General features: G+C 35.7%; 1 protein-coding gene across 5 annotated transcripts in view; it reads left to right on the forward strand.

Moving 5' to 3' along the window:
• The window catches only part of PTH2R (parathyroid hormone 2 receptor), a 90,219-nt gene that overhangs the window by 33,627 nt on the left and 37,427 nt on the right, over positions 1–19,165 (forward strand). For all 5 annotated transcript variants that reach the window (XM_054478418.1, XM_054478420.1, XM_054478421.1 and 2 more), the window contains exons 3-8: positions 1,129–1,239; positions 1,352–1,473; positions 6,399–6,496; positions 7,384–7,573; positions 8,769–8,922; positions 14,788–14,848. In XM_054478418.1, coding sequence (XP_054334393.1) covers positions 1,129–1,239; positions 1,352–1,473; positions 6,399–6,496; positions 7,384–7,573; positions 8,769–8,922; positions 14,788–14,848 — 736 coding nt within the window. The remainder of the gene's footprint in view (positions 1–1,128; positions 1,240–1,351; positions 1,474–6,398; positions 6,497–7,383; positions 7,574–8,768; positions 8,923–14,787; positions 14,849–19,165) is intronic.

A 19,165-nucleotide genomic window follows, 5' to 3' on the forward strand; every position in this document is an offset into this window, starting at 1 on the left:
AAATAAAGGAAAGAAAGTGTGAAGCAGGTTTACTGTGCACTAGTTACCAGCTTGTCTGAGTCCAGTGAGGCAGAATACCCAGCGCATGAGTTATATGAAACAGGTTTATTACTCACAGGTAGGCAGCAAGGAACAACAGAAGCCTAGGAGTCATTGGGAACTGGTGCCCCACAGTTCGGGAAAGCTGCATGGGCTGGATGGAATCTCAACTGCTCATGACCTGCGTGCACCACAGCAGAGGGACCCCATAAAACAGCCCAACCCTGGTTATATACCTCAGGGAACACAGAGTGCACTGGGCTAATGTCTGGAGACATCCTGTTTCTGGGAGGGCTTGGAACTGAGTCTGGACTGTTCCAGGCAGTTCCTCACCCCTTATCTCAGCATGTTGCATTCCCAGCACATTCTATAGTTATTCTTGAGAACTACAAGAAAAAGGGGCAGAGAGAATTGGGTTCATCCAATGCCACCCAGAGAACTGTCCTGCAGAAAGAAATGTTGGAATCAGGAGGGCCGGTCATAGACTGTTGCACTCATTCAGGTTGGAGATGAAGTAGCGTGGACTATCGTGGTGGCAGTAGATGTTGTGAGAAGTGATGAAGTTCTGGATTCATCTTGAGAAGAGTGGAGTTCATGAGAATGTTGTTTGAGATGAATGTTAGACTCAAGGAAAAGTACTGGTAAAAAGATAAACCTGAGTCTTGGGGCTTGCCAGTGAAGTGCGCTGCTTCAGGTGTTATGATCTTTAAAAACAGTTTTCAAGAATCTAGTGTAAAAATGTAGTTACAGCTATGGTGGTCAGAAAACCTTTACCACAGAAGTGGTTCACAATGATTTCCAATGTTTCTTATAAATTAATTGCTATAGCTACCATAACTAGTATGCTGGAATAATTTGAATATTTTTGATGTATGCAAAGCAAATGTTCCTATGAATGAGCCTTTGATGAAGTCACACAGATGAGTTTTGGGACATTTGCATCATATCTATTCTATCTAGTTTCAAAAACTACTAATTTGTTTTAATTTTGCTACAATGACCTAAAATTTTGTTTTTTGAATGCATTTGTTCTCTGGTTCCAACTACGTTTTTCTTTGTTTATTTGCTTTAATTTTTTTTTCTCATTAGAAGGTAATTGTTTCCCTGAATGGGATGGACTCATTTGTTGGCCCAGAGGAACAGTGGGGAAAATACTGGCTGTTCCATGCCCTCCTTATATTTATGACTTCAACCATAAAGGTATTGAATTTTTCTGAAATGATTAATTTAAAACAAACATTTACTTGTCCATTTTCTTGGTAATAGATTCTAAGGGAACTGAGCGATCTCAGCATCTTTCATGTCTTTACAGGAGTTGCTTTCCGACACTGTAACCCCAATGGAACATGGGATTTTATGCACAGTTTAAATAAAACATGGGCCAATTATTCAGACTGCCTTCGCTTTTTGCAGCCAGATATCAGCATAGGAAAGGTAACGGAATTTTTCTATTTGTGAATTCGTAAGGGAAAGCAGAATAATGTTTTAATGCAATTCTCAATTGCCAGCCATTATATATAAAAACCCTCTTATTCCACGACAAAAGGATCATAAAAGATAAAAGCAATGTTGCAATCTTTTCAGATGCATATCAATCATTCTGGTATTTTCTATAGCCTAGAGCTACCTGGCTGAGATACATACATCCATACTTATACCTGTGTGTGTGTTATGTTTATGATGTTAGATTACATTGTTTACATTGCATTATATTATGCTATATTATGAATAAAAGTCCCAATAGGTAGTTAGTAACATGATTCATGATTTCTTCTTAGTTACCTATGAATGGCTACATCTCATCTGTATATTCCAGAAGGACCTTTGCATTTTAGAGATGTATTTTCCACCTCATAAGATTTACCAATAGATGATCTCATTATCGTATAAAAGATTAGAGTTTTAGGATTAAAGGGGAGCAAGGGGCATCATATAAATCTTCTAGCACAATATATTAATTTCAGAGATGTGAGTCAACTGAGAACCAGAGATTAGGTGTTGGTCAAAGTGACATAACTCGGTGGCAAGAGGGTTTAAAGTAGAGCCCTTATGTCCTAATTTCACTTCAGTGCTGTTTCCAATATAGAAATCATATGTAAACTTTGGGATATTCTAGAGAGTTACTTTTAAGTTATAAAAGTTGGTTTAAAAGTCGTGTTTAAATTTATATCACTTAGGCCTCGTGAGTAAAAATGCATGATGATATATGCATATGATGCTAAGAGTTAATGTGATAAATTAGCTTTATGAAAACCCTGAGAATAGTCCATCATACATAACCTCTTCGAATTTTTGGCATATTTCTTTATGTCTGGTGATGTTTTGGGGAGGTAGGGCGGGAGAACAGCAGCAAGAGAAGTAGTGAGTTGGTTTCTTTGTTTGATTTTGCATTAATAGAACTTCCTGTCTTAATTTCTACCTTAATTAGTTCTTTAGGAATTGGCAGAAAGACTTTCAGTTGTCTGTTTAATTGTTGAAAAGCTTCTTAGATAAAATAAGTCAATGTGAGGAAATTGTTAGGTACTCTACAATGGAACTAGCATCAACATTCAGTTAAGCTAAAATGCTTCGAAAGAATTTCAGTCTCATTGATAGAAATAAACATTCACTGATACTTAGCGTACTCTGTGATTGTCTTCATTTTTGCATTACATGATGAGAAATGCAAACCTTTCAGAGCTGTTAATGACCATGAAATTAAATCATGGTTTTATTTATACTGAACTGTAATCTTATAACCATTTTCTGTGATTACTGTGTATTTTAAGAATAAAAATAACTAAAGATGGTTGATGTACTCAATATATATACTAGTTTATGTAAAATGATTTAAAAGTTAATAGAAAATTTGAAGAATTGTGTTAGTATAATTTAATCTCCTTAATTAAAAACACAAAGAATGTTTTCTATTGTTTGCAACCTTTAAGTAGTAATTTGGAAAAACCCAAAAAAACAAAATATGTCTAATAAGAAAACTAGATATCTCCTGAAGTTTTGACATACTGTAGGGCAAAACGATATTACTTATTTGTGAGATATAAATTATCAATAGTTAATAAAATTTTTTTATAAGGAAGGAAAAGCAAAAAACTAAAAAAGTGTACATTTAGAATAAATGCCACATTTTTATCAGGAAAACAAGACTAAGATATTTTTGAGCACTATTTTTTTTCTCTAAATTTTTATATAATTGGCTTGGCAAAATGAGGTAATTATTTTAGTTAAAAAAAGGGAAGGAATTCTAGTGATAAGTCACAAGATTATTAAATTTTTTAGAGTGTGATATTTAAAACAGTAGCATACCGTAGAAACTACCATATAATACATCTCCTATGCAAAGGCTACATGTACTTTTGGAAAGCCATTTAGCAGTATTTATTTAAAAACTTCAGAGGAATAATATTTTTTGATCTTATAAATTTACTTCTAAAATCGAGCATAAGGATTTAGAATGAGGGAACTGAATGGAAAAAAATGTTCATTGAACAAATAATTATTATAATGAATGTTTCAACGAGTTTAAATTTCTAATGAAGAACTGGTTAAATAAGCGCAAATATATGCATATAAATTTTATAAAGAGTTTGCAGCCTTGGGCAGTTATTTTGTCACACAAAAAATTCAGGAATAAACTTGTATATAAATTGAAAATGCAGATGCTTAAAATAATAGGCAATGCTTCACAGAAATCGAATGAAATGAAATTGATGAAGTACTAGCTGGGCATGGTGGCCTGTGTCTGTAGTTGCAGCTACTTGGGAGGCTGGGGCGGGAGTTCAAGATCAGCCTGGGCAACATAGGGAGATGCCATCTCTTAAAATAATAACAATAACAACTTCAAGGAATATGTGAAGTACATGAAGTACTAACAGTGTTTCTTTCTGATTGGTTAGAATTTGTAAGATTTTTTTCTCCTCTCTTTTATGTTTTACACGTTATTCAAATATTTTCCATGAGAAGTTTTACTATTTTATTAAGAGAAAATAATAAGTAGTAAATTTTTTTTTGAAAGAAACAAGAGGCAAAGTCTTCCTGCTTCCAGTCAGATTGTAGGCAGTTGCAACAATAAGTTGGTTTAGATGCAAAATTATTTTATTTTATTTTATTATTATTATTTTACTTTAAGTTTTAGGGTACATGTGCACAACGTGCAGGTTAGTTACCTATGTATACATGTGCCATGCTGGTGTGCTGCACCCATTAACTCGTCATTTAGCATTAGGTGTATCTCCTAAAGCTATCCCTCCCCCCTCCCCCCACCCCACAACAGTCCCCAGAGTGTGATGTTCCCCTTCCTGTGTCCATGTGTTCTCATTGATCAATTCCCACCTATAAGTGAGAATACGCGGTGTTTGGTTTTTTGTTCTTGCGATAGTTTACTGAGAATGATGATTTCCAATTTCATCCATGTCCCTACAAAGGACATGAACTCATCATTTTTTATGGCTGCATAGTATTCCATGGTGTATACGTGCCACATTTTCTTAATCCAGTCTATCATTGTTGGACATTTGGGTTGGTTCCAAGTATTAATAATTTGTAAAAATGAGTTGAGGATGCAAAGAAATCTAAATGAACTAAATTCCAGAAATGGGCAAGCCCTTCCTATGAGAGAAGAGACCCATGTCTGCATGTATCCCTAGGACCACAGTAGAAGGGGAGAAAACAGGCTACTGAAGGGGACAAAGAGAAGAGACAAGGTTTTATACCAATAGCACACAAGGGCTGGCATAAAGGCTTAGAATCCCAAGGAACCCTAAGTCTTAGTGAGCTATAATCCACCAGGCAATTCTTTGCTGTGACGTCTTCACCGAGTGCATGGGAGAAGTATGCCAAAGGCTGGGGCAGGCAGAGGGCTCAGAGAAATTCCTTGAGATGTGCACAGGGCTCTCACAGAGTGAAAGGCAGCAGTTGGCTGAAGGTATGGGTCAGGACAGAGGAGCTGAGAGGCATCCCTTGAGGCACGTGGGCCCTCGCTAACTGCATGACTGATGCAGCCCACAGGCCAGGAGAAGGGCAGGGAAGCTGAGACAAATCCCCTAGAGATGCATAGTTCCCACTGAGCGCAAGGCAGCAGCCAATCGCAAGACCAGGCCCCTGGAACTTCTGACTAACCACCTTCAAGTTGGGGTTCCCACGAACCCCTCTTTAGGCTCGATTAATTTGCTAGAGCAGCTCACAAAACTCAAAGAAACACTTACATTTACTATATATTATTAGAAAGGATATTTTAAAGGATACAAATAAACAGCCAGGTGAAGAGACATATAGGGTGAAGTCTGGAAGAGCCTGAAGTGCAGGAGCTTCTGTTTCGGTGGAGTTGGGGTGTTTCACCTTTCTGGTAAATGGATGAATTCTTGTTCACCTTCCTGCAAGCCTCCGTAAATTCAGCTGTCTAGCAGCTCTGTATATCCCATTTTCTTGGACCTTTTATGGAGGCTTCATTGGATTAGCCTGATTGAAACATGGAAAACCCTTGTTGAGTTTCCCTATTTAGTCTATTAGTATTAGATTACATCCTTTTTATCCAATCACATTTCTACACCATTGTCCAATCTTAAAAGATCCCATACTGTATAATTCTACTTATATGACATTTATGAAATGACAAAATTATAGAGACGGAAAACAGATTAATGGTTGCCAGGTGTTTGGCATGGTGGAGAGAAGGAGGTGTCACCATAAGGGACAGAACAAGGAGAACTTTGTGCTGGTGAAATCGTTCTGTACTTGATTACAGCAATGGTTACAAAAATGTACATATGATCAAATGACATAGAACTATAAATATGCATGTTACATCAATATTAAACTTCTGGTTTTTATATTTTAGTAAAATTACGTAAGATGTAAGCTTTGGAGAATACTGGGTGAAGGGAACCTGGGGCTTTTCTTACACTATTTTCTACTTCTTTTGAATCTATAATTATTTTAAAATAAAATAATCGAAAAGGAATGAACCATTTATACATGTAACAGTATCGATGAATATAAAAAACAGTATATTGATAAAAAAGTATGTACTGTAACATGTAATCCTAAGAAGTCTAAGAATAGTCAAGAAGTATATGAAGTATGTGAACAGAGAAAGCTAATTTGTGGTGACGGATATTGGAACAGTGATTTCCTGGGGGTGGATAGCGGGTGTTTTTTTTGACTAGCAAGGGGCACAAATGAACTTGGTTTGTCCAAACCTATCAAAATGCTCACTCCAGATCTCTACATTTTATTGCATGCAAATTACAGCTCAAAAAGTTAAAGAGAATTAGAAATAAGATTCCAAAAATGACATACTATTTCTTTGCCAGTTTATTGGTAAAATAGTCCCATATCATACATGAGCATCTCTTCCCTTGCAGCAAGAATTCTTTGAACGCCTCTATGTAATGTATACTGTTGGCTACTCCATCTCTTTTGGTTCCTTGGCTGTGGCTATTCTCATCATTGGTTACTTCAGGTGAGTGATGCCCATCACTTTCTCCATGAAGGGACACATTCTCTTTCCTATCCAGAGAAGACATAGCGGTCTCACAATATTTTCCAAATGTTTTCCTCAAATGCAAGTTTTTGAATTCAGCCTAATGTTATTATGTTATTTGACAATTAATTTTTCATGACAAATTCAGGGTTCTTTGTTTAAAAACTTAAAGTATCAAAGTAGTATGAAACCTTTAAGCCAATGAGTATGTATTGTAGTATATTTGTTGCAAAGTGAGACAGCATCGAATTGAATGAGTTCCCAAGTGATTTTGGTGCTATTGGACAAAAATTCATCTTAAATAATCTCCCAAATTATTGGATATCAGCACATAAATAAACAGTATTTATTGCTTTTGCTATGGTTTATTTTTTATCCACTTTAACATGTGTCCAATTCCATTCAACTTAATCTAAATCATTACAAAACTTTGAGCACCAATTCAGTTGGCCCTTCATATACTGGGATTTCACATCCCCAGATTCAACAGACTGTGGATGGAAAATACTCAGAAAAAAAAGTTTGGTTGTGTTCGTACTGAACATTTACATACTTATTTTTTGGGTTATTTTTCTCTAAACAATACAGTATAACATCTACTTACATAGCATTCACATTGTGTTTGGTATTATAAGTAATCTAAGGATGATTTAAAGTAACAAGATGATGTGCATAGGTTATGTGCAAATACTGCACTATATCATATAAAGGACTTGAGTATCTGCAGATTTTGGAATTTGTGTGGAGTCTCAAACCAGTCCCTGCTGGAGGGGAGCAGGCTGGTTGGTGGTGGCAGCAGTTGCCCTGGGTGTTTCCCCCATTTTTAATTTTATCCAAATTTAAATACTGAATATTTCTCTCCATAGACGGTTGCATTGCACTAGAAACTATATCCACATGCACTTATTTGTGTCTTTCATGCTGAGAGCTACAAGCATCTTTGTCAAAGACAGAGTAGTCCATGCTCACATAGGAGCAAAGGAGCTGGAGTCCCTAATAATGCAGGATGACCCACAAAATTCCATTGAAGCACCTTCTGTGGACAAATCACAGTATGTAAGTGTTTTCACCATTTTCTCTCATTATTTAATTTATATAACACTACAAATAAGTACAATTTTACAGTCCACTAAACATGTTAACTTGCTTTTACTTATCTCTGAACTAACTAAAATGGATTATCAATTTGTATAGTGATGTTTTCTCCCTCAATTCTGTCCTTTCATGTCTAATCAATCATTTTATTAAAAGTTCTTGGGTTTTTTCCTCAAGAATATTCTGGAATGGAAACTGCAAAACGCACAAGATTGGAATGGTATTTGGTGTAGGCACCACAGCAACTGTCATGGGGCTCACCACTTTTGAAAGTGAAAAACCCATCAGCAAAACCAGAAGCTTGCAATTTAAAAGCCCATGATATTTAGTCCCTTTATTGGATACTCAAAGACTTGTTCCAATATAAAATTTTATGTTACTTGATTCTGCTCTTGAATGTCCTGGTGGTAGTAAATAGATTGATCCAATAATTCACTCAATTAGATTGTTGAAGCAATATATCTGAAATTAGGTATAGTGGATTGTCTTGATGGTGTGAATTAATACCCTGTCTGGATCTGTGCCTTAGCCCTGTGACTTTATAGTCCCTGCTGATTCTGATTCTGGGCTGGCACTGTGGCTTGCTTTCCCCAACAGAAGGAAGTGGAAGCAACAGTGTACCAGTTGAGAGTAGACCTCTAATGAGTGAGCCTAGCTGAGACAAGCCTAGCCCAGATTAGCCGAACTACCCAGCCCATCCACAGATTTATAAGATACGTTAAATGTTTATTGTTGTAAGTCACTAACTTTGGGGACAGCTTGTTTTGCAGCAATAGCTGCATGAAAAGACCAAAATAAAATAAATTCAAGCTAGAAATATGGGTAACATTTTCTTCTTTATGCTTTTCTATATGTTCCTAATTTTCTGTGATGGTCGTGTATTATTTTTATAAAGTGAAATAATTGAGAAAAGGTGATTTTTTTTGGTAACTTCTTAAAGAAAAAACTTATTTTAAAAATAGAATCGAGTTCACAGTCTTGAAAAATGATGCATTAAAATAACTGTTTTGGCCTCTCAACAGTTTTGACTGTACTGTGTAAAGGAGACATATTAGCCTGAAAAAGAAACTGAAGACTTGTTTTTTAGTGGTCTAATGTTGGCATCCAGTACAACAAAGAGTTATAATATGATGCAATTCTGGTTTATTTGTAATAGATTGGGTGCAAGATTGCTGTTGTGATGTTTATTTACTTCCTGGCTACAAACTATTATTGGATCCTGGTGGAAGGTCTCTACCTGCATAATCTCATATTTGTGGCTTTCTTTTCGGACACCAAATACCTGTGGGGCTTCATCTTGATAGGCTGGGGTAAGGCATTTATATCTCTGTTCCCTTCAAACTGGATGATGCATTTGATGACATTCTGTCATGGCCATCATTAGCATCCCTACAGCCATTTTCCTGAAACAATCCCTCCCATTCTTATTTTTTATCTCCCTTTCTTTTATTGTTCTATTCTTAGACAAAAATAATTAAGATCCAGTCTATAATTCTCCCAGTGGTGACGAACTTTTGAAGTTATTTGTGGCTAGTGTTCTTAGGCCAGATTCTTGAGAGGATTCTTTGGAGGAAATATAAGAGAACTCATTGTAAGCCATACACATGTACAACTAAATGTCAGTATTCTGCTTTATCAATAATTTCATCTTAAAATTTTTTATTTTTGAATTTCTAAGCTATAATGATATATTTTTGGTTTGTATTTCTAGGTCATATGATGAGAATGCCAGAAATGAATTTGCAGGACCATCCTGACTGTATTTAACAAATACAAATTACAAACTAATTATGTGGACTTACCATGTGTTTTAGAAGGAAATTATTCAAATTACTTTTGGCATAAGTAATTAAAAAAGTATTCAGTTCTCATTTCAAAAATGATTTAGCAGTACAAGGGGGATTACTGGATTAGACACTGACTCAACATGACATGGAGAAAAGAAATTGTTTGCTTGTTAAAAATTAAGGGAAATTAAAACTCATATGTGGTGAAAATTGAGAAGAGGTTGGAGATTAACAGTTGCAGATCTCAATTGCTATTTTAATATTCAAATTAGGAGGTGCTCAGCATAGGAAAAAAATTCACTAAGTAGCTCACGACTAAATTTGAAGGTTTTTTTCCCCTCCAAAATAAGAATATGCCTTTGCCTGTTTTGCCTTAACTTTTTTTCTTAACAACTGAAATGTGAAGTAAAGAATGCTGAACTTTCTGCTAGTTAATTAATAACCTTTAAGAAGACAATCAATTTACTGTTAAACTTATTTATTATGAAATAATCACAATTAGAGTTGTATTTCTGTAGACAGCTCATCTGTTTTAAGGCTCTTTCTTATCTTTGACTAGCAGTTACTGAAAATAAAAAAGATAATATTTTGCTTTTTTAGGATCCTTTGGAAATTTTCTTGACAATTTGTGGTAGTTTGCCTTTCTTCAAATCAAAATTATATCTGTGAACCCACATAATTATTAGGAGTTGGAAAAGGTGTTGATAGAAAATTCAATAATGAATGTAGACATTTGTTTATTTGGGTTATATTTTATTTTTCAAATTTCTTCATCATTGCTCACATTCTTAATAAACTCTTTTTTTCTCTTTATTTATGTCTTGATAGCTACCTGGTGCAAGCCTCCTTATTAACTCTTTATTTGGGCTTTATCACTCAGTCTATCTCTCCTTACAGTTAGGAGTTTGTCCCACTGAATCTCAGAAAACATAAATCTTTCTATGAAAAAGAGAATGTAAAGAAAAGCTAAGGTGCTAGTGAGCTTCTATGCGAGTATGGTTTCTTACCTTCCTTTACAGCTTTTATTAATTTGTCCACAAAAGTTTAGGCATAGAAATGACAACTACAATAGAAAACTTCATTTCATGAAATAGTTTGAGAACACACATGAAAACCAGTCGACTTTTCATGAAAACTGTCTGTGAAAGCATTTTACATGCCATATTTTGCTCACTTCATTAGCCACAAGTCAAAAGAGTAATAAGTATTCTTTATGGAATTATGGTTCTACAGCTAGTCTGTCTTCTGACTCTCTCTTTGCAGTTCCATTCTTTAAAAATATACTCTAGTCTAGGGCATATATAATGAAAATAATAGTAGTATTCTTTTAAGATTCTCTCTCTGCTCCTAAAACACAGCTATCATTGAATGAAGTACATATCAAAACCTGTTTGATTTATGGATTGTCTTTCTCTTATCTCAACACTGAGAGACTGATTTAAAAACATTATTTATATATCTGACTCATTTTTCCAAATTCATTTCCTAAATGATCAAAAACATTATATATGCTTTGCAGGATACTTTGCTAGAATAATTGAGAGTGAGTCCAATTTTATACTTACTTCCAATGATGTGATTTACTGGCTTCATTAGAGCAGAGAACTTGCTTAAATTCCTTTGTTACGCATTTGGACCCAAATGTTTATAACTTTAAGCTCTTTTCAGCTAGATAAATTCTCAGAACTCTGTTAGTCACATCGTAGTAATGTGTGGAGTTACACTTATATTGATTGTGATGATCCTTTTCTTTTTAAATGTTTTATTATTTTATTTCTTATTATTTGTTAGAGATGTGGTCTTGTTATGTTGCCCAGGCTGGTCTTGAACCCCTGGCCTCAAGCAATCCTCCTGCCTCAGCCTCTCAAAGTGCTGGGATTACAGGTGTGAGCAACCGTGCGCAATCTGATTGTGATGATTCTTAAAAATAAATTGGAAGGAGGCTGGGCGCGGTGGCTCACGCCTGTAATCCCAGCACTTTGGGAGGCCGAGGCGGGCGGATCACGAGGTCACGAGATTGAGACCATCCTGGCTAACACGGTGAAACCGTGTATCTACTAAAAATACAAAAAATTACCTGGATGTGGTAGCGGGCGCCTGTAGTCCCAGCTACTCAGGAGGCTGAGGCAGGAGAATGGCGTGAACCCAGGAGGTGGAGCTGGCAGTGAGCCAAGATCGCACCACTGCACTCTAGCCTGGGTGGCAGAGCAAGACTCTATCTCAAAGGAAAAAAAAAAAATTAAATAAATAAATAAATACATTGGAAGGAAAGGAAATGACAATCTGAAGAAGAATAGGTGTCATATATGACCTTTACTAAATTAAGGACAAATATTTAAAATAACTGTTTTTACATTTTTTTATTATGAAACAAGATGTATAGAGAATAAAGGTGAACACTAGTGATAACTTTCTTTTCTTTCAACCAAGCACATTGTTATTTTCCCCATCCTTATCTCAGTTTTCCCATAAATAAGGTGCTTTATTCTTAGTTCCATTTTATTTCAACTACACATTTTCCTCTATTTTAATTCTGTATGTAAAAGGTATCTCTTGTTTTTTATTGTTACTAAATATGGTAATTTACTTCTATATTAGCAGCCATCCTTAATTTTCAACTGTCAGGTGAAACACCAGTATGTACATATCATCATATAAAAGCACCTATCCTAGTAATACCATCTTACGTAGAGTATTTTCAAATAATATGTTCCCTGAAAATACTCAGGAGATGGTCCCACACTCCCATTTTATTCCCTTTGTAAAATATCTTACTCCAGCAAACAATTTTTGATCATCCACTTGGCAGTAAGTGTTTAAACACAGAGACATGTGTTAAAGTCTCCCACACAAGATGCATGCACTCTGACACTTTAGGTTATTTTGTTTGTTCGTTTTCTTGTTGTGATCATATGTATCATATTCAACATTTTTAATTTATAGTTATTTTAAAGTTAATTTAAAGTTTTGTCTTCACAAAACTTATTTATTTTGTATTGACATGTCTTATGAAAATAACTCCACTTTGGGAGGCCGAGGCAGGTGGATCACTAGGTCAGGAGATCGAGGCCATCCTGGCTAACGTGGTGAAACCCCATTTCTACTGAAAATACAAGAAAATTAGCCAGGTGTGGCAGTGTGCGCCTCTAGTACCAGCTGCTGGGGAGGCTGAGGCAGGAGAATGGTGTGAACCCGGGAGGCGGAGCTTGCCGTGAGCTGGGATCACGCCACTGCACTCCAGCCTGGGTGACAGAGCAAGAATCCATCTCAAAAAAAAAAAAAAAAAAGAAAATAACTCAACTTTCAGTAAATGCACATATTGGATAACATTTAAATTTATATTAAATTTACTTAATTTAACATTTAAATTTAAAACAACATTTACGTGTCAAGTATTTTTGCCTTTATTTCTGTGTTCTAAATTATGTAACAATTCATATTAAGACTGGTGATCAAAAATCCTTAAAGGATCCCAAAGTAGTTTTCTGTTCTTTATTCTTCCATGGTAGTCTCTATGCTAGTCTTATCCATAAGATTCTCTAAGAAGATGAGAAAAGCAATTCCATGAAGACATAGTGCCGTGTATGATATTTGATATAATTATCATCTAAAACATAATGCCAACTCAACCACCATTAATAAATATTGTATAGAACAGCATTCGGGAAGTACCTGATCAGAAGAATGTAAAGGAAGCAGAAGATGCAGATAGAGGAATGATAAAATGTGAAAATTGATGAAAGACAGGCAGACACTTTTTGAAGACAATCAAGATAGAACAGCTGAGGGATCTATGTCAGGCCATATGGTAGGATCTATGCCAGGCTGTGTGGTGGATTTATATCTAATCATCCTACCAGAAGCAGCTGTCCCCTCCCCAGTACATAGTATCACTTTTATTTATTCTTCATAGCACCAATTCATAACCAAAAGCAACTGAAGTTGCTTTGTTAATTTTGACTGTTTCTCCAGAATGTAAGTTTTAGAAAACGGGGATATTGTTTATTTGTTCATTATTTATATCATTTAGAACAATCTTTGACACATAAATAGATACTTAATAAATGATTAATAGAGAAATGTGATAGATAGATATATAGATAGATAGACAGAATATGCAAACTGAACCTAAGAAATAACCAGAATTAGGTAGGTCTATTTTGACAAAAAATTCCTAGAACACAGAATTTGAGCAGATTAAAAAAAGAATACTATAGAAACAAGAAATAAAATTGGAATACAGAATCATAAAATTCAGTAGTGATATAGGCAGGCTGAACTTAAGTTATATGGTCACCAAGGAGACCAAAGACATTATTGTGCATATCATCATTTTCATCTTTTTCTGAAAATTTTCTTTTTCTAAGCCTATTTCTTTGTTCACTTTGTTGCTAAGAAAGAATATAAAAAAATTACAAATTTTTTTAAGGGTAAAGAATTTAAAATTATGCTTGATAAAAAATGTTCTTGGCTAAACCAAAATTTTGTTTTCCCCTTTTGTAAGGTGCTTCCTAGATTCTAAAATGTTTTCCTTATGGTTTCTGTATATCCTTTATTTAAACCTCTTTCATAAAGGCCACATAATGAAAAGTCATCTCTTAAGTCTTTCAGTCCCCTACTGCAGTATTCCATAAAAGTTACGGTTCATGATTTTTTTTGTGTGTGTGATGTCAGAGTTTAATCAAATACAACATGAGCTGGACAGTGAACTTTTACTGGGGGGCAAAAGAAAGTCGGTATAATGGATTTGATGTTGCAAGCCCGGAAGGTGTTTAGCACTTACGAAGGACAAATATCTCACGCTCAAATCGTCAGACGAATATAGTGGTCACCCTTTTCTATTAATGCATGAAAATGCTTCTGTCTTGTGCCAATATGAACTAAAAGAAGAGACTAAACTGGTTAAAACTTCCTGATTTTTATAACTTGCCTCTGTATGCCTTCCACTTTTAGGATGAAAAAATTCTAAGTTTTTAAAACAACAGCATCCCTCAGCTTTTCAGGAGTCCCTGTTGTTGCTTCACTCTTTGAGAGCATATGATGGTCAGCATGACAAGAGTCAAAGTCAAATGCCAACCATTGCTTACTTCCAACCCTAGGAACTTCACTCTTCTCCAAATATGACTTTTCCCTACACCCCTCAAATGAAAATTAGGCCAGTTTTTATCTTCAGACTAGAGGAACAAATAACATCAATATTCTTGCTAATTTCTCAAACTGACATGATTAAAAATTAAGTGGACTTTTCTTGTTCACATATCAGAAATTTTCATGTCTATTTTTCTCTCTGAACTGCTAATAGTATATTCTTATGTATGGTGAATTTGAGGAAAAAAAACCCCTTAATCTTAAAATAAATCTAGTCTCTGAATCATTTTCTGATTGCAGGGTTTCCAGCAGCATTTGTTGCAGCATGGGCTGTGGCACGAGCAACCCTGGCTGATGCGAGGTGAGTGAAAAGGCAGAGGAAAAGAGAGAACCTCAGATGTTCTTAAGACTCAGGCTTCCTGCTCAGAATTCACACTCGCTACTGTTCTTGATGCCATTGCTCTTTAGGGATGCCACAAGGAAAATTACCTTGATGCATTGGTAGCTTCCAACACATTACCAGCAAACTGTCTATTTTGTAGTCTCTATGCTAGTCTTATCCATAAGATTCTCTAAGAAGATGAGAAAAGCAATTCCATGAAGACATAGTGCCGTGTATGATATTTGATATAATTATCATCTAAAACATAATGCCAACTCAACCACCATTAATAAATATTGTATAGAACAGCATTCGGGAAGTACCTGATCAGAAGAATGTAAAGGAAGTAAAGGTCATAGAGCAGAAACACTCGCAGACTAGATGAAGGTGCCTGACCTCCATAGATTATGAAATAAATTTGAAATATAGTGTGAGAAGCAAGTGGAGAGATGGATAAGAGAATCCACTTAGGATTTAGTGCAAGCAGGATGAAGAACCACACTACCTGATTCCTAGGATAGGCAGCGTTCATACTCTCTCTCTGTCTCTGCCACATCAACTTTTCCTGAGGTTGGTGTGGTTATGAGGACCTGGGATAAGGTGGCACGAAGGGGAACTACAGACAGAATCTGGTGCCCTGGGCCAGTGACACATACTCCCTCATAGAGATGGAGGGGCAAGTACACTGGCCACAGTTGTAGCTTCCGAATTAGCCTGCAGAGAAGTTCTGGATTTTATTTGTGGCCCTTGGGAAAAGGACATGTGGGAAGGAGTTCCATCAATCAGTGGCTGAAGATGCCCTCAAAAATATTAAGAACTTCCTGCGTATCAGGGATTGTTTGTGGCTCTTGTATATTTAGTATATTATGAATGTTTAGAGCCCAGTTGCCTCATGTGTCTTTAGTACCTGTGTTTAACACACGTGTGGTCTACTAACTCATCCTTATCTATATTTAATGCAAACTGTGGGTTTCATCCATCCCATTTGTTATCATATCTTCTATAGCAGAATTAAATATTTTAAAATAATAAACACACATTAGAAGTGGAATTTATCTCTAACTGTGAGTCATTAAGTTCTTCCAGGTAGCATGGAGCTAATTTAATGTATCATTTTAAAGTACAGGGCAACAATGCTGTAAATCTTTTAAAATGGATCATTTTAAGGATACATTTTAATGTATCATGGTACATCTAATACATTTAAATAACTATTTAAGTGTAAAGGGTACATTTGCATTAAATAGTAAACAATCCTTTCTTTATGTTTTGACAGACCTGAGTTCAAATCTTGATTTAACTGCTTTGCTAGGTTAGGTACCAACGAACCCAAAACACATGATCTCTTTGTGTATCAGTTTCTCATGTATAAAGCGGAGATAATAATATATAAATGACATTAATACATTATTGTGAACACTTAGAATAGTACCTGGCACTAAATGGGAGTGTGCTGATACGGAGCTCAGGTACAGGTGTCTTATAGGCTTGCTCTGCTACTTCTTGGTTCTGGAACAGCAGATGTACAACCTAACCTCTCTGAGCCTCCGTTTTCTCAGCTGTCAAAGCAGTTAAAATGAATACTACTCTTTACAGAGTTGTTCTTGTAAGAATAAATGAGATAATGTATGTAAAATACCTAATGCAAAGTTTGGAATATACTGGTAGTAAGTGCTAAATACTTGTTAACAAGTATTATTCTTTTGCTTCATTAATTTGTATTCACAGGTAATGTCTAAAGAATTAAAAAATAGCATTTTTGTATATTGTTATTTCATTAGAAAGCCAAACTCATCCTTCCATTAATCCTAGCTTATAATATTTTGATTTTTATCCTGTCAAGTCAATGGAACCCTGATTCGGCTGAAGCTAGAGCTTATAAATTAGGCTGTAGAAAAGATGAGGGATGGAGGCCTTATAGACCCTCATAGGCCAGATTAGGATGTTTGGTGTTCGTTCAGTGATAATGACAGCAAATTTGCATTTTGTAAAGATAATTACCAGAACATCGGGTAATAATACCCGATGTTGGAGGAAAGTAATAATGAAAACAGTTGCTGGCATTTCTGAGTGCTGACCACATTCCAGGTACTTCATAATTTTGCAAATATTAAGTAAATTAAAACTCATTATCAACTCTATGAAACTGAGGTCAGAGAAGTTGTGCCCAAGGTTGCACAGCCATGAATGGTAGGAAAGTACTTTGATCTCAGATATTCAGGCTCTAGAGGCATTCAGAAAATACTTATAGGCAGATGAGATGTTTCTATTGAGATAAGTGGAATTTTTATTATATGTGGAGGAGTAGAGTTGAAGAGGGATTCTTTTTACAGTATCACTGATAGCTTCTCACTCTTCAGTTGATTTAACACATCTGGTAATCAAGAGTACACTGTGGAAAATGTCCAGCGTACACTAGACAGTTTTTCTCTTATCTTCACTATGTCTAGCCTTTTGTCTTTTTACCTCAGAGAGGTAAAACTTCTAGTTCTTTCTGTTCTCTAAATCAGAAATAGGTTATCACCTACCATGAACTTTTCAACAATTCCCATCTTTTGTTGACATATGAGCTCATGCCTGTGTATTTGTATTGCATGTATACATGCAGTGTTGTCTCCTGGCATATGTTTTTCTCATTCACATGATAAAATTAAATATATCTGCATTTCATGTATTAAATGATAAAATTAAATATATCTGCATTTCATGGTGAAAACCATAACTACAAATGCTCTACCTTGTTAGTGTGTTTGAAATCTACTATTCCACCATATAAATCTTCCTTATCAAATTCCTGCAGCATTTAGTATGCATATTATACAATTATTCCTTTCTTATCTATCATCTTATTTCTCTAAATGTGCAAGTTTAATTGTCTCATTTTTCCAACAAACCATCGATTCCAAATGGGCATAAATGAAATTCCCTGTTTTACAGTAGATAACTCTTCAATGCATGCTGATCAATTCTTGTGGATTCGGCTGACCATTTTTTCTCTCTTTGCTCAGTATCTATTGAGCAATGATAAAGTTTGAGTTAATGCAAGTTGTGAGTTATAAGGAGATATGGTTTTTCTTCCATTCATGACTTGCAGCAGTTATTCTCAGCCTCAGTCTTCCATCCGTAAGATGAGAATAATATTCTTGGCCATGACTAATGCTGGGAGTTTGTAGGGGACAGATCTGAGAATTAGATGAGAGGCCGTTATGAAAGGGCTTTGCAAACTCCAAATTTTAGACAACCAATAAATGTTACCTTCATTGTGGGTAAAGAACCAGTAACTTTTAAGGCCTGATCATTATATATAAATTGAAAAATATCTTGACTGCCCATCTCCTATCCTTTCTTATAAGTGTCTGATAGCTTGTAAGTCGCCCTTTACTTCCATCTGACCCAAGTGCCTCCGGGTTTGACTACAGGGAGGCTGCCTGGTAGAGGCTTTCAGTTGGCTCAAATGGACTTTGGCCAGAGCCCCCCAGTTGTCTGTGTTTCTCTTGAGGGGCTGTATGATGAATGAACATGAAAAAATGCTTTTTTTTTGGTATTATTTCTATTTAAATAATGATGAGAAAGACAAGGAAAAAGTAGAAAAGCATTCAGGTAACTGCGCTTTGCTCTCATGGTCAAGCTTATTGCTAAGGACTGAATTATGTCTCCCAAAATTCACATGTTAAAGCCCTAACCCCCAATGTGACTCTATTTGGAGATAGGGTCTATAAGGACCTAATTAGGGTTAAGGAGGTCATGAGAGTGGAGCCTTGTTATGAAAGGATTAGTGTCCTTATAAGAAGAGATGCCAGAGAGGCTGGCTCTCCTTCTCTCTCTGTGCACACAAAGAAGAGGTCATGTGAGCACACAGCGAGATGGAGGCTACTTACAAGCCAAGAAGAGAGGTATCACCAGAAAAGGAGCATGCTGGCACCCTGATCTTGAACTTCTAGTCTCCAGACTGAGAAAATAAATGTCTATTGTTTAAGCCATCCAGCCTGTGGTATTTTGCTATGGCACCAGCCTGTGGTATTTTGCTATCACACGTCAAGCAGATTAACACACTTATGATAAAGAAAAGGTAATTTAAAGAGAGGCAGCTTTAACCTATATATGCAGTAATGCCAAACATTCTTTTATGTTAATAGAGAACAGTTTAATATCCACAGATTGTGTACGCTTTGTGATAGCAGTTTTTGTTATCTCCTGGGAACTTTTCTTTATTTAAGCCAATATATTGTTTTGAGTTACTAGATATTTCCTTCAGGAATTATTTTGTCTGCTATGCACTGAAAAAAAAATCACATA

The sequence above is a fragment of the Pongo pygmaeus genome, chromosome 11 (genome assembly GCF_028885625.2).
Source record: "Pongo pygmaeus isolate AG05252 chromosome 11, NHGRI_mPonPyg2-v2.0_pri, whole genome shotgun sequence".
NCBI classification, from domain to species: Eukaryota; Metazoa; Chordata; class Mammalia; order Primates; family Hominidae; genus Pongo; species Pongo pygmaeus.